The sequence below is a fragment of the Armigeres subalbatus genome, chromosome 3 (genome assembly GCF_024139115.2).
Source record: "Armigeres subalbatus isolate Guangzhou_Male chromosome 3, GZ_Asu_2, whole genome shotgun sequence".
In the NCBI taxonomy this organism is placed as follows: Eukaryota; Metazoa; Arthropoda; class Insecta; order Diptera; family Culicidae; genus Armigeres; species Armigeres subalbatus.
In genome coordinates, this window is record NC_085141.1 from 400825047 (window position 1) to 400837273 (window position 12227).

The 12227-nt window shown below is 43.2% G+C and overlaps 2 protein-coding genes across 8 annotated transcripts in view; one reads left to right on the forward strand and one right to left on the reverse strand.

Annotated features, from left to right (window-relative positions):
* Positions 1 to 8688, forward strand: part of LOC134226956 (diacylglycerol lipase-beta-like) — a 115107-nt gene extending 106419 nt beyond the window's left edge. For all 7 annotated transcript variants that reach the window (XM_062708099.1, XM_062708098.1, XM_062708100.1 and 4 more), the window contains exons 9-12: positions 6297 to 6800; positions 7318 to 7473; positions 7533 to 7645; positions 7717 to 8688. In XM_062708099.1, coding sequence (XP_062564083.1) covers positions 6297 to 6800; positions 7318 to 7473; positions 7533 to 7645; positions 7717 to 7903 — 960 coding nt within the window. In that variant the 3' untranslated portion in view covers positions 7904 to 8688. The remainder of the gene's footprint in view (positions 1 to 6296; positions 6801 to 7317; positions 7474 to 7532; positions 7646 to 7716) is intronic.
* LOC134224060 (uncharacterized) lies at positions 5319 to 6174 on the reverse strand. Its single transcript, XM_062703298.1, has 3 exons — positions 6102 to 6174; positions 5611 to 6042; positions 5319 to 5472 (listed from the first exon to the last, which is right to left on the reverse strand). Exons 1-3 carry the CDS (start codon positions 6157 to 6159, stop codon positions 5438 to 5440), a joined length of 525 nt encoding a protein of 174 aa, XP_062559282.1. The 5' UTR covers positions 6160 to 6174; the 3' UTR covers positions 5319 to 5437.
* Positions 8689 to 12227: the final 3539 nt, after the last annotated feature.

The following is a 12227-nucleotide window of genomic DNA, read 5'->3' on the forward strand; positions in this document are numbered from 1 at the left end:
ATAAATGCCAGGCATCAAAGCCTGAAATCAAAACGCACAAGACTGTAACATGATCTCGACAAGAGACACATCAATATCTTGTGACCGGATTCTCCCACTCGACTTGGCCACTGGATCACTCCGATGTATCCTCGGTAAGTCGGCACCTACTTAGCGGGTCCGCGACGTTAGGCATAAGTACGTTAGTCATAAAGACGTTAGGCATAAGTACGTTAGGCATAATGGATGTTAGGCATAACGGACGTTAGGCATAATGTACGTTAGGCATAATGGACGTTTGGCATAATTCTGCCTTCTTTATGTCATGAGCTGTTCTTTGGGTCATATTATGCCTAACGTCCATTATGCCTGTAGTCCGTTATGCCTAACGTCCATTATGCCTAACGTCTTTATGCCTAACGTACTTATGCCTAACGGGGTATACCCCCTACTTACCAGGCAAAACCACCATCGTGTCAGCTGAGATAATATTCCTGCAGTGCGTCGATGACAACGTCGACTACGAGGCCCTTCTCGAGATATAAGGTGGCATTGATCGACAGCTGCGAACCATCTTGGAGGTGATCGCGCTGGTGAGAGTGAAATCTGGTGGATGGTGATCAGCGCTTCCCCAGTCTATGCTAAGCCACTGAGCAGATTGATCAGAATTTTGAAAACCAAAGCTTGTCATATCCTATTCCCGTTGATCTCACTTGGAAACAATGACTCTATAGATCGCTTGAAAACACCTGAAGGCTGTTGAGATAGGTTGGCACTTCGTTAGCTCAGGTTGTCTGTTGATTGCGTTGATTATAGCAGCTGACGAACTGCCACCAATGTCAAATCCTAGAAAAGTATTAGGGCCCCAAGGTTTGATAATATCTTACATGGAACTGAAGCATAGGAGTGTGCAGTGCATCGATCACCTTACTGTGATTTGCATCCAACCAGTACCTCCGGATCAATTACTTCTCCACCTCCTAGAAGACAGCTCCCTCAAAAGTTATCATCTCCAGTGGTAGCAAATGTGTTTCATCTGTCATGGGTTTCTGAACGTCAAAAAGGCCTTCGACAATCTCTGGTATGATGGCCTGGTGTACAAGCATCACAAGTACAATCTTCCACCTGTCTGTGGAAATCATTGAAAACTATCTGTTGGGGAGTACGTTCTGGGTCTACATTGTCGGTGTTAATTCCAATGTTCAAGGCATCGTCGCAAGCGTTTCTCAGTGTAATATCATCGAGTCCCTGCGGTTCAATCTCTTCACTTCCTGCAGCACTCACTGAAGGCGACACACTGTCTCTTTCCGTAGATGACACCTCCATCATATGCAAAGGTAGAATGATCAACACTCTTATGTCAAAGCTCCAACGCAGCCTGGATATCATGACAGGGAACTTTATTAGCAGGAAGATCTGCATCTGTGCGGCGGAAACACTGTCCACTACCGATCCCCCAGATTGTAAAACCATTATAAACAACAATGGAATAGGCTGATGATGCTGGTTACTTTGTGGGCTTCGTCATATTGCGGTTAGCCGCGTGAGTCGTCTAAGCGCATTTGCGTGCCGTGGAATGTGGGTTCAATTCTGAGTTTTCGGGTGTTGTGTGAATGTTCTCCCCAATGTTTAACGCTAGATGTTACTAAATGTAACGTTTTGTTAAAACTGCTTATTTACGTAGAAGAGCGTTTGGCCATGTTGTTCAGCTTACTTGAGAACGCTCTCGCCTATGCTAACGTACTTGACGTTAATACACATCGACTTCAAGGGTGGTAACCTCACCACCCGTCGATCGCAAGCTGTGATAGTAATTTAGCGGTCCGTATCATAATCTTACGTCGGAGACGAGCACCCCGACAACAACCACCGAGCATGAACCGCAATGACCTCTATATCTACATACTGAGTACCCCGTAGCCCACCCGCGACATGTTGGTTGTCGGGGTGAGCAAAGTGTTCACTGTATCACAGGTGCCTTTACTGCACTCGTTGGTTTTGTTCAAGACGCCACCACCGCAGCAGTTTCGACAAATCTGTTGAGATGCTGTGTTCACCGCATTCCATATAACTTCCTCCCGGCACATCCTCTCGACGAAGTTGTCCGTGGTTGTATCCATACCGCTAACAAGCAGCATAGCATTGCGTTCTACCTCGAATCAAGGGCATGCGAACATCACATGCTCTGCCGACTCTACCTCACCTACACATTCTGGACACTCCGCAGAATCTGCGAAGCCAAACCTGTGTAGGTATTTTTTAAAGCAACCATGTTCAGACAACACCTGTGTTAGGTGGAAGTTGACCTGACCATGTTTTCTATCGACCCAGTTGGACACATCCGGAATCAGTTTGTGGGTCCAACGACCTCTTTGCCATTTGAGCAGCGAGGCTTCTCTCTTGACACGTCGCACTTGCACCGAGTCCCTTTCATTGTAGCACTCCACATCTTCCTAGCACTCCACACCTTCCCCTATCCCAGCTATAACGCACACCGTCTCATATGATATGGTGCGATATGCGCTCGCGACACGTAGGCACATCAGCAGGTGTACTCTGATCAGTTTCTTTACATTGTACTCGGCCTTTAGTGCTACGGCCCATGCAGGTATGCCTAGCGGATGATAGACAATGCTACGCCCGCTATGCACCGCATCTGTTGGACATCATTCGTGGTAAAGATTTTATCGCCAATGAAGCCCGCTGACATGCATAATCGATGTGGCTCGTAAAATTGAGCTTCTCGTCGATCATCATGCCCAGATGCATAAGAGACCTCACGGAGTTAACTGTGCAGATCCCTACTCTTATCCTCGCTTGCTGCAACCCATGACGGTTATGCACCACCACGACTTCCGTCTTGTCTTTTTACATCAAGTGTAATCAATGCGCAGTATCTAATACCTCGCCTGTTCGAACCTCTCGCTATCTTGGCCGTATCCGTTACCGATCGAATTGCTTCGACGGTGGAACGACCTCAATGTCGAAACGAAATCAATGTCGTTTAGGTACCCCAAAGTAATAGCACAGACAAACAGACGTAACAGTTTGAACATTTTTCAGAAAAATCCATCGCCCAACTCCTCTACCACCATCTTGCGAGCATGTTGCACGAAACAATGTTTCGTATGACATTGTCACCAGAAGGCGCTGGAGTGAAATGTCAAACTCGAAGGATTGCGACGCTAGCGCCTCTAGTTGTGAAACGCGCAATCGATCAAATTCAAATTGGTCGTTGAAGTCATGGTCGATGGAAATTTCTCTAGTGTTACGTCTGTTTGTCTGTGGTAATAGGCTGTCAGAGAGTAGTCCATAGTTTGATACACAATTGGTGATCAGTCACATCCATCTAGGCTGACCAGATCCTTTCGGTGGAAAAACGGGACAAACGCACTTGCAAAACGGGACATGTAAAAAACTTTGTGACAAAATTTAGGAGCTGTGAAAATTTCAAAATGTATAGGCTTAGTTTTAATTTTCCGTGTAAGAATTTTAGAGTGAATTTTTTACCATCATAACCTTCTATTAAGTACCTTATAACCTCCTAGCCTTCTAAGCATTAAGTCAGTTATGGAAAAATACTGAACAACAAATATTTCGCTCTTTAAGAGGCGCGCACAAAAACAAGATGGAACAAAAAATACGTATTTTTCAATATTAAAAAAGTAGAAGGTTGTAGACACGACCGCAAATTGATCATAGAATTTACATATCGTTCGATAGTCCAAGTGATATTCATTTATTTTGTGCATGTTTATTGCGGATGGATATTGCCACAATGTAGGCAACTTACTGTAAAAGTGAAATTTGACTACCTGTTGAAATTGGATTTTCAATAGTTAAATGCATGAAAAAATGGTCTATCGTTTTCCTAGCCCAAATCCTCTAAATCCCGCCACTTTAAAAATGCATGAGGAATCAAATCCCGTGACACGTTTTCTGAACTGTAAATCAGCCTTTAAAGCCGGTGTGGGCATTAGAGAGATAAAAAAATAATTTTAAGAAAAAAATGTCGAAAGACAAATGCGAAAAAAGAAATAGGATGGGATTATTGATTTCCCGTGCCAAAACCCTGGAGTGAGGAAAAACCTGCGGAACAAGAATCTCAACAAGAAAAGAACATTATTACAAAGTAATTTTAATTATTTCCATGAATATGGTCGGCGCATGTGAATAAATATCAAATCTAATCAATTCACAGTCCTTTTTGATCGGAATTGATTTAAATGATGCTAAAAGTAGCATCACATCTCGGAAATCTTGTCCATTAATTTTGTTCTCATGGTCATGTGCATCCAAAAAGGCCCACACATATGGAAGCTCCTGATCAGTAAACTAGTCTTAAAGTACGTGAGGACCGAAATCCGACCAAATTTTCACTCGGTTTGAAACCGCCTTAAACTCGATTTGATTTTGTTCAGCTGATTTATTGATTTTTTTTTTACTGTTGATGAATTCGAAATATTCTGAATTATTCAGAAAGACTCCGTGATTCTTAATGTTTTGAAAAGAATCAAACGATTGGAAAATATGTGGTAAAGCAGATCTGAAAAATAAAATAGAATTAACCTACTTCGCAAAAAAATCGAAAATAAACTTAATCTGGAAATCTGTCTGCCTCTGCACTTCATCTTATTGAAGTCTATTGATCTGATTTTCAGGATATACTTGCCTACCAAGTTACCGGTTCTGTTCAATCCACTAATGAAATTTTAATGCCATTTTGAAGCTCTTCAAAAGAATCAATTAAAAAACGGGACAAATTGGGATTTTTTTTAGATTACGACGGGACAGCACAATAACGTCTTAAAAACGGGACTGTCCCGTTAAATACGGTACGTATGGTCAGCCTACATCCATCATGATCTATTCGATTGCGATAAAGAAGAATAGTAAAAAAATAGAAACCTCTCCTGTATTCGATTTACACAGAAATTTAAGAACAATGCACACTAACATGGAAGAGGGCCGATTGGACGAAAGCCATTTGGCCGGAAGAAATCAGGCCGAAAGTTAGTTGGTCGAATATTGCAATTGGCTGAAAAAAGTCGTGTGACCGAATAGGTCATTTGAGCGGAATTGCCGTTTGAACAAAATTGTCGTTTTGTATAAAGGTGTCATCCGGCCAAAAATGTTGTTTGGCCGAACGGATTTCTCAACCGGAAACGTCTTTTGCTGAACTTGTCATATTGCCAAAAAATGTCGTTTGGGAACAGATGGACCTATCTGCGATCCAACTAATCATCAGAAGTAAAGACAGACTCATAGGAGTGGGACTGTGAAGCTTGTGAAAATTAAACGTGCAGGCAGGAATTAGATCACTCAACAGTAATGGCAAATTTAACAATGTTATTTTGTTCGTAAGAAGAAATGTAAAGTTACAGTTTGCATCTATTATTGTATGTTTTCATGATTCATATCAATTAAGCATCCAATTTTCCAATCAATGGACTTCAAATCAGCCACTACTCGAAACATCGGATCCTGGTGGTGCTGGGGTCGTTTCCGCAGTTGATGGTTGATTCGTGGTAATTTCGGTCGATGTGGTAAGAGTTGAAACGAGAACAGAATCAGAAGATGTAGTCGTTTGGAGATGAATGTTGGAAGGGGTAGTCGGATTATGGCTAGTACCTGCGCTACTGTTGGCATAATTGTAATGGAAGTAACCCTGAGTCCGCTTATTGTATGTGCTATCGTGGCTTCCCATGAATGATATTTTATCCAGGAGTTCTTCCCATGTGTACGGAGAGCGTTTCTTTCGGTTCGAATTGATTGGCTTGATTTGCTCCAGCAGCGATCGGTATTCATCCTCTGTTAATGCGTTTTCCACGCAGTGTAGAGTGTGATTTCCATGTGCATCCGATTCTTGAGCGAAACATGTTCGGCAGTGACAAATGTTCATAGGGATTGGGATTTTTTCACCATCGGTGGCGTTGACTTCGATTAGTTGTGTTTCCACATTGCACGCACATGTGTTGTGATGGAAAATAGGAGCCTTGTTAGAAGGATCTAGTTTTAAGATCGTCGAGGATTCTTTATGGTTCAATGAAGCTACAGCGTAATCTGAAAATTTAAAGATTAAAGAAGAAGTGTTATATATTTTCAACACATTTTATACTTACTGTAGCTATAGCAGAGAATTGTACAAAAAACGAGAATCATACCCGCCACTCGGATCATCTTTATTACTGTCGCATCTACTGTAAGGCTTTTTGCTCTTATAGTTAGAGAACAGCCATTTCGAGTTAATTAGAAAATTCTTACTCTAATTGTTTGCGTTCTTTGACTAATACGTTTGTTTTTCCTTCCTCACACAGTTACCATTCTGCGTTCTGGCGGATCATAGCACCAAGAGTATTGTCATATCCATCCGTGGCAGTTTATCAATGCGTGACGTTTTCACGGATTTAGTGGCCAATTCCGAGCGTTTTGATGCCCCGGGGATCCCGCCGGAATCGTCCGCCCATCGAGGCATGGTAGCTGGCGTGGATTGTATGCTGAAGCGGCTCCGCGAAGGTAACATGCTGGAGCGGATCTTCAATACCTACCCGGAGTATACCTTGGTCCTAACGGGGCACAGTTTGGGAGCCGGGGTTTCCATTCTACTGGCAGCGAAACTTAGAAGCCGTTTCCCGGATCTTCGTGTTTATGCCTTTGCCACTCCGGCAGGATTGCTCAGTCGGGAAGCGGCACGGTATACGGAAAGCTACGCGTTCACCATCGGCGTTGGTGATGACTTCGTGATGCGATTAGGCGTTGATTCCATCGAGAACTTGAGGACCAGTGTGATTGAGACGATTCGGGCGTGCAAGCTGCCGAAGGTAAGACCGTGACCGAACGTACCATTCTTTTTCCCATATAAAACAAATATTTCCAATAATTTTTTTTATTTTAAAGAACATTAATCGTTTGCTGATACATCACGGTATCAATTGCGATTTTTTATTCTGAATCTAGTAGGGATAAGACGGGTATTTTTGTTTTCTCGTCATAGTCTCGATTACTCTCGAATACAGATAAAATAGCCACTTTTTTGCCAAACTCATCCGTACCAAACATTCTGCTATAGTGGAGTTCTTGCAAATGGACGTTACTTTCATTGGTATTAGCCCCTATGATGATGGACGAAAATACTTGCCGTGTCCCTATATGAGGTGTGAGTGAAAATGAATACGGACTTGTATCATGTTTAACTTTATCAATCCTAAACAACATAAATTGAACCAAAGTACTTGCAACAAATAAAACTTTCACACAACACACTAAACAAACTTGTATACGATATTTCATAACAACTTTTCAATATATTCTCTCTTCCTTCTCTGCTGTATCTTGCAGTGGCGCATCATGTTGAACGGCTTTGGGTACGCTCTCTTCGGCGTTCCGTCGCGTGATTTGGAAACCACGTGGCACGATGTAACGGAAATCACAAAGAAAGCTGGAGGCCAAAGTCCTTTATTGAACGAACGTCCCATCCAAACAGTTGCCACAGCAGTAATAATATCTATTTTTTCAATACATTACCGAGTAGGACTAAATCTTAATTCTTTCAGGAAGGGGGCTTGCTGTCGAGTGAAATCTCCAAACGACGTTTTGCAAAAACTCGATTGTACACCGGAGGAAGAATCTTACATATCGTTCGGAGGAAAAAAACAGAGCTGGAAAAGTACGAATCTCGATTTAATTGAACATTTCGTTTTCTTCCAACATTTATTTATGATTTTTTTTCACTTGCAGGAAAACCAACACTGGTGGACCGACATTCGAGATGCGTTGGGCTACAGCCGAAGACTTTACCGAACTGAAAGTAATGCCCCGCATGCTGCTGGACCATCTTCCGGACAATGTGTTCCGCACGCTGACCAAAATCCTGGAGGAACAAAAAACTCACAACGGATCGATATTATCGCTGCAGGAAATTTAAGCCCCGTTCCCAACCAATTATCGATTTGCCAAACATAGACAATTAATGAACAGTCCCGCCAAGAAAAGAAAAAAAAACAGGAAAGCCACCTGAGTGCCTTATAAGAAGTGAATCTTGCCGTCTAAAAAAGAAGGATTGATATTTTATTATTTTTTAAAACGATTTTTAACAAACATCGCGTAGTTTTTGTGGTTTTTGTGAAATAGTTGAAAAACATAACCTATCAAATAGGAATGAGTACTTGTCTTCATCGTACCCTTAAAAGTAGTGTAGTAAGAGATGAGAGATGTGTATAGACAGACCCCGTAAGAATAGCTCTAATTAGAAGTGTATAATATTCAACAAGTGTTTTAATTGCTCACTATGGAGGATCATCGTATTTTAGTAAAGCTCATTTAATGACAAAAGGGATTACATCTGACAAACACACCCATTCCATTGTTGCATCACTCAGTTATAAGTTTAGTTAGGTATAATTCAATTGCAAACGATGACATTCCATCAAGGATCTGAATAGCATGATATTTTAATGTAACACAGTTCAAGGGCAGAAATTTACATAATTCGAATATTGAAAGTATTTTTGTTTGAGTATTTTACAGCCTGCGTATTGTGACGCAGCTGGAGGAAACGAAGTGGAATGAGTACCAATTATGTTTGTGATAATTCAAGAAATGCTATTTATTATTTATAAACGGCAATGCATAAGAACGTAAACATTTTCCTGATTTTTCAGTGTTAATTTTTAAAATAAATATAATTTTCATATAAAACAGAACTAGAAACCAAGCATTATAAAACGTTATTTAATATCACATCATCCTTAGTGAATTGATATTTTGGGTGACTATAGCGCTCAACATTGGAGTGTCCTTAATAAGATCCACTAGCATTTCACGCATCCTTACGCAATTTTGACTGATTTTCATTTTAATATAGTGAAATTTGCTAAAAACGAGAAAGGCAAAAAGGTTGACATAAAAAATAAATTATAATGGTTTTGAGCGACAAAGCTTACATAAATTATGTTTCGCTTCCAAAGAAGAGTGATACTTGGATGAACACACCGATTCATAAAAAGCTTACGCATTTTTCGGATGCAAAAAGTTTGCATTTAGTATTTAGGCCGATACAAATATTTAAGAACTATTTTGTCTCCCCCCCTCGGATTTTTTTTGCCAAAAAATAATATTTTGAGGGGGCAACAAAATAAAATTTGGATAATTTTGAGGATTTTCAAAACATTCTTTAACAAATCCGAGGAGTTTTTTGATTTTTTTCATTTTAATATTTATTTTTTATTACCCCCCCCCCCTCCTTGACCTTTCGGAGACCAGTAGGACAAAAAGTTAATTAAATATTTGTAACGGCCTTATTCGATCTGTTCAATTTGATTGTAATACCGATACACTATCTAGTAGAGTGGTCCGCAGTTGTATAGAAAAACGCAAACCTCATCCAATCAAGTGAGATCAAGCTTATTCTGACTCGTTTTGGGTCCCCTGTCAGCTATACAAAAGATGGGCTCGATTGGTTGCGTCCACGCTTTCCGCATCGCGTTTGAAATTTGTATGAAGATGTAGAATGGGAAAACGTACTTTTTCGCATTTTGCTCCTATCGCTTTCAATTTATCGTCAAAATCGAGCTGGGTGGTCTAGTGACTACCGCTTCTGCCTTGTAAGCAGGAGGTCGTGGGATCAATTCCAGGCTCGTCCCTTTCTAACCATCCTTCCCCCTCCTCAGCATTCGCAAGGACGTTCATTCATTTCATTTATTTAGTCTACATCTAAACAGATAACACTGAATCAACAATTTGACGCCACAATACACGGTTCGAGGCCGCATCTCTCCATCCTCGAATACGCCCCACGCCCGCCAAGTCGTTCTGCACCCGGTCTGCCCACTTCGCTCGCTGCCATCTTTGCAGGGTTGCTGTCCAGCATTCTTGCAACATTTCCTGCCCATCGTACCCTTCCGGCTTTAGCTTTCTTCTGGATACTGGGTTCGCCGTAGAGTTGGGCGAGCTCATAGTTTATTCTTCGCCGCCACACACCGTCTTCTTGCACACCGCCAAAGATGGTCCTAAGCACCCGTCTCTCGAATACCTGAGTGCTTGCAAGTCCTCCTCGAGCATTGTCCATGTTTCATGTCCGTAGAGGACAACGGGTCTTATCAGCGTCTTGTACATGACACATTTGGTGCGGTGGCGAATCTTTTTTGACCGCAGTTTCTTCTGGAGCCCGTAGTAGGCCCGACTTCCACAGATGATGCGCCTTCGTATTTCACGACTAAAGTTGTTGTCAGCCGTTAGCAAGGATCCGAGGTAGACGAATTCCTCGACCACCTCGAAGGTATCCCCGTCTATCGTAACACTGCTTCCCAGGCGGGCCCTGTCGCGCTCGGTTCCGCCCACAAGCATGTATTTTGTCTTTGACGCATTCACCACCAGTCCAACTTTAGTTGCTTCACGTTTCAGACGGGTGTACAGTTCTGCCACCTTTGCAAATGTTCGGCCGACAATGTCCATGTCATCCGCGAAGCAAATAAATTGACTGGATCTGTTGAAAATCGTACCCCGGCTGTTACACCCGGTTCTCCGCATGACACCTTCTAGCGCAATGTTGAACAACAGGCACGAAAGTCCATCACCTTGTCTTAGTCCCCGGCGCGATTCGAACGAACTGGAGTGTTCGCCCGAAATCTTCACACAGTTTTGCACACCATCCACCGTTGCTATGATCAGTCTGGTAAGCTTCCCAGGGAAGCTGTTCTCGTCCATAATTTTCCATAGCTCTACGCGGTCTATACTGTCGTATGCCGCCTTGAAATCAACGAACAGATGGTGCGTTGGGACCTGGTATTCACGGCATTTTTGAAGGATTTGCCGTACAGTAAAGATCTGATCCGTTGTCGAGCGGCCGTCAACGAAGCCGGCTTGATAACTTCCCACGAACTCGTTCACTAATGGTGACAGACGACGGAAGATGATCTGGGATATCACTTTGTAGGCGGCATTAAGGATGGTGATCGCTAGAAAGTTCTCACACTCCAGCTTGTCGCCTTTCTTGTAGATGGGGCATATAACCCCTTCCTTCCACTCCTCCGGTAGCTGTTCAGTTTCCCAGATTCTGACTATCAATTTGTGCAGGCAAGTGGCTAGCTTTTCCGGGCCTATGAGCTCAGCTCCGATACCATCCTTACCAGCTGCTTTATTGGTCTTTAGCTGTTGGATGGCATCCTTAACTTCCCTCCGGGTGGGGGCTGGTTGGCTTCCATCGACTGCTGAACTGACGTAGTCATCTCCTCCTCCTTTGCAGGATACTTTGAGTTTCTGGTAGAACTTGCGTGTTTCTTGAGAACGGCACAGCTGTTCCATCTCCTCGCACTCCGCTTCTTCCAGGCGGCGTTTCTTCTCCGGAAAAGGCGAATCTGCTGTCTCCGCTTCCGTTTATAACGTTCCACGTTCTGCCGGGTACCTTGCTGCAGCACGACCGCTCGCGCTGCGTCCTTCTCCTCCAGAATCTGTCTGCACTCTTCGTCGAACCAATCGTTCCGTCGACTTCGTCTTATATACCCGACGTTGTTCTCCGCTGCGTCATTAATTGCTGCTATAACTGTATTCCAGCAGTCCTCAAGAGGGGCCCCGTCGAGCTCACCCTCTTCCAGCAACGCTGCCTCGAGATGCTGCGCGTATGCAGTGGCGACATCAGGTTGCTTCAGTCGCTCTAGGTCGTACCGCGGCGGTCGTCGGTACCGAACATTGTTGATGACGGATAGTTTTGGGCGCAGTTTAACCATCACCAGATAGTGGTCAGAGTCGATGTTAGCGCCACGATATGTCCTGACGTCGATAATGTCGGAGAAGTGCCGTCCATCAATCAGAACGTGGTCGATTTGTGATTCTGTCTGCAGTGGTGATCTCCAGGTGTACTGATACGGGAGGCTGTGTTGGAAGTAGGTGCTACGAATGGCCATATTCTTGGAAGTGGCGAAATCAATTAGTCGTAGGCCGTTTTCGTTCGTCAGCCGGTGAGCGCTGAACTTTCCAATAGTCGGTCTAAACTCCTCCTCTTGGCCAACCTGAGCGTTCAAATCTCCTATGATGATTTTGACGTCGTGGTTTGGGCAGCTGTCGTACTCACGTTCCAGCTGCGCGTAGAATGCGTCCTTATCATCATCAGTGCTTCCGGAGTGTGGGCTATGGACGTTGATTATGCTGAAGTTGAAGAACCGGCCTTTGATCCTCAACCTGCACATTCTTTCATTGATCGGCCACCACCCGATCACGCGCCTTTGCATATCGCCCATCACTATGAAAGCTGT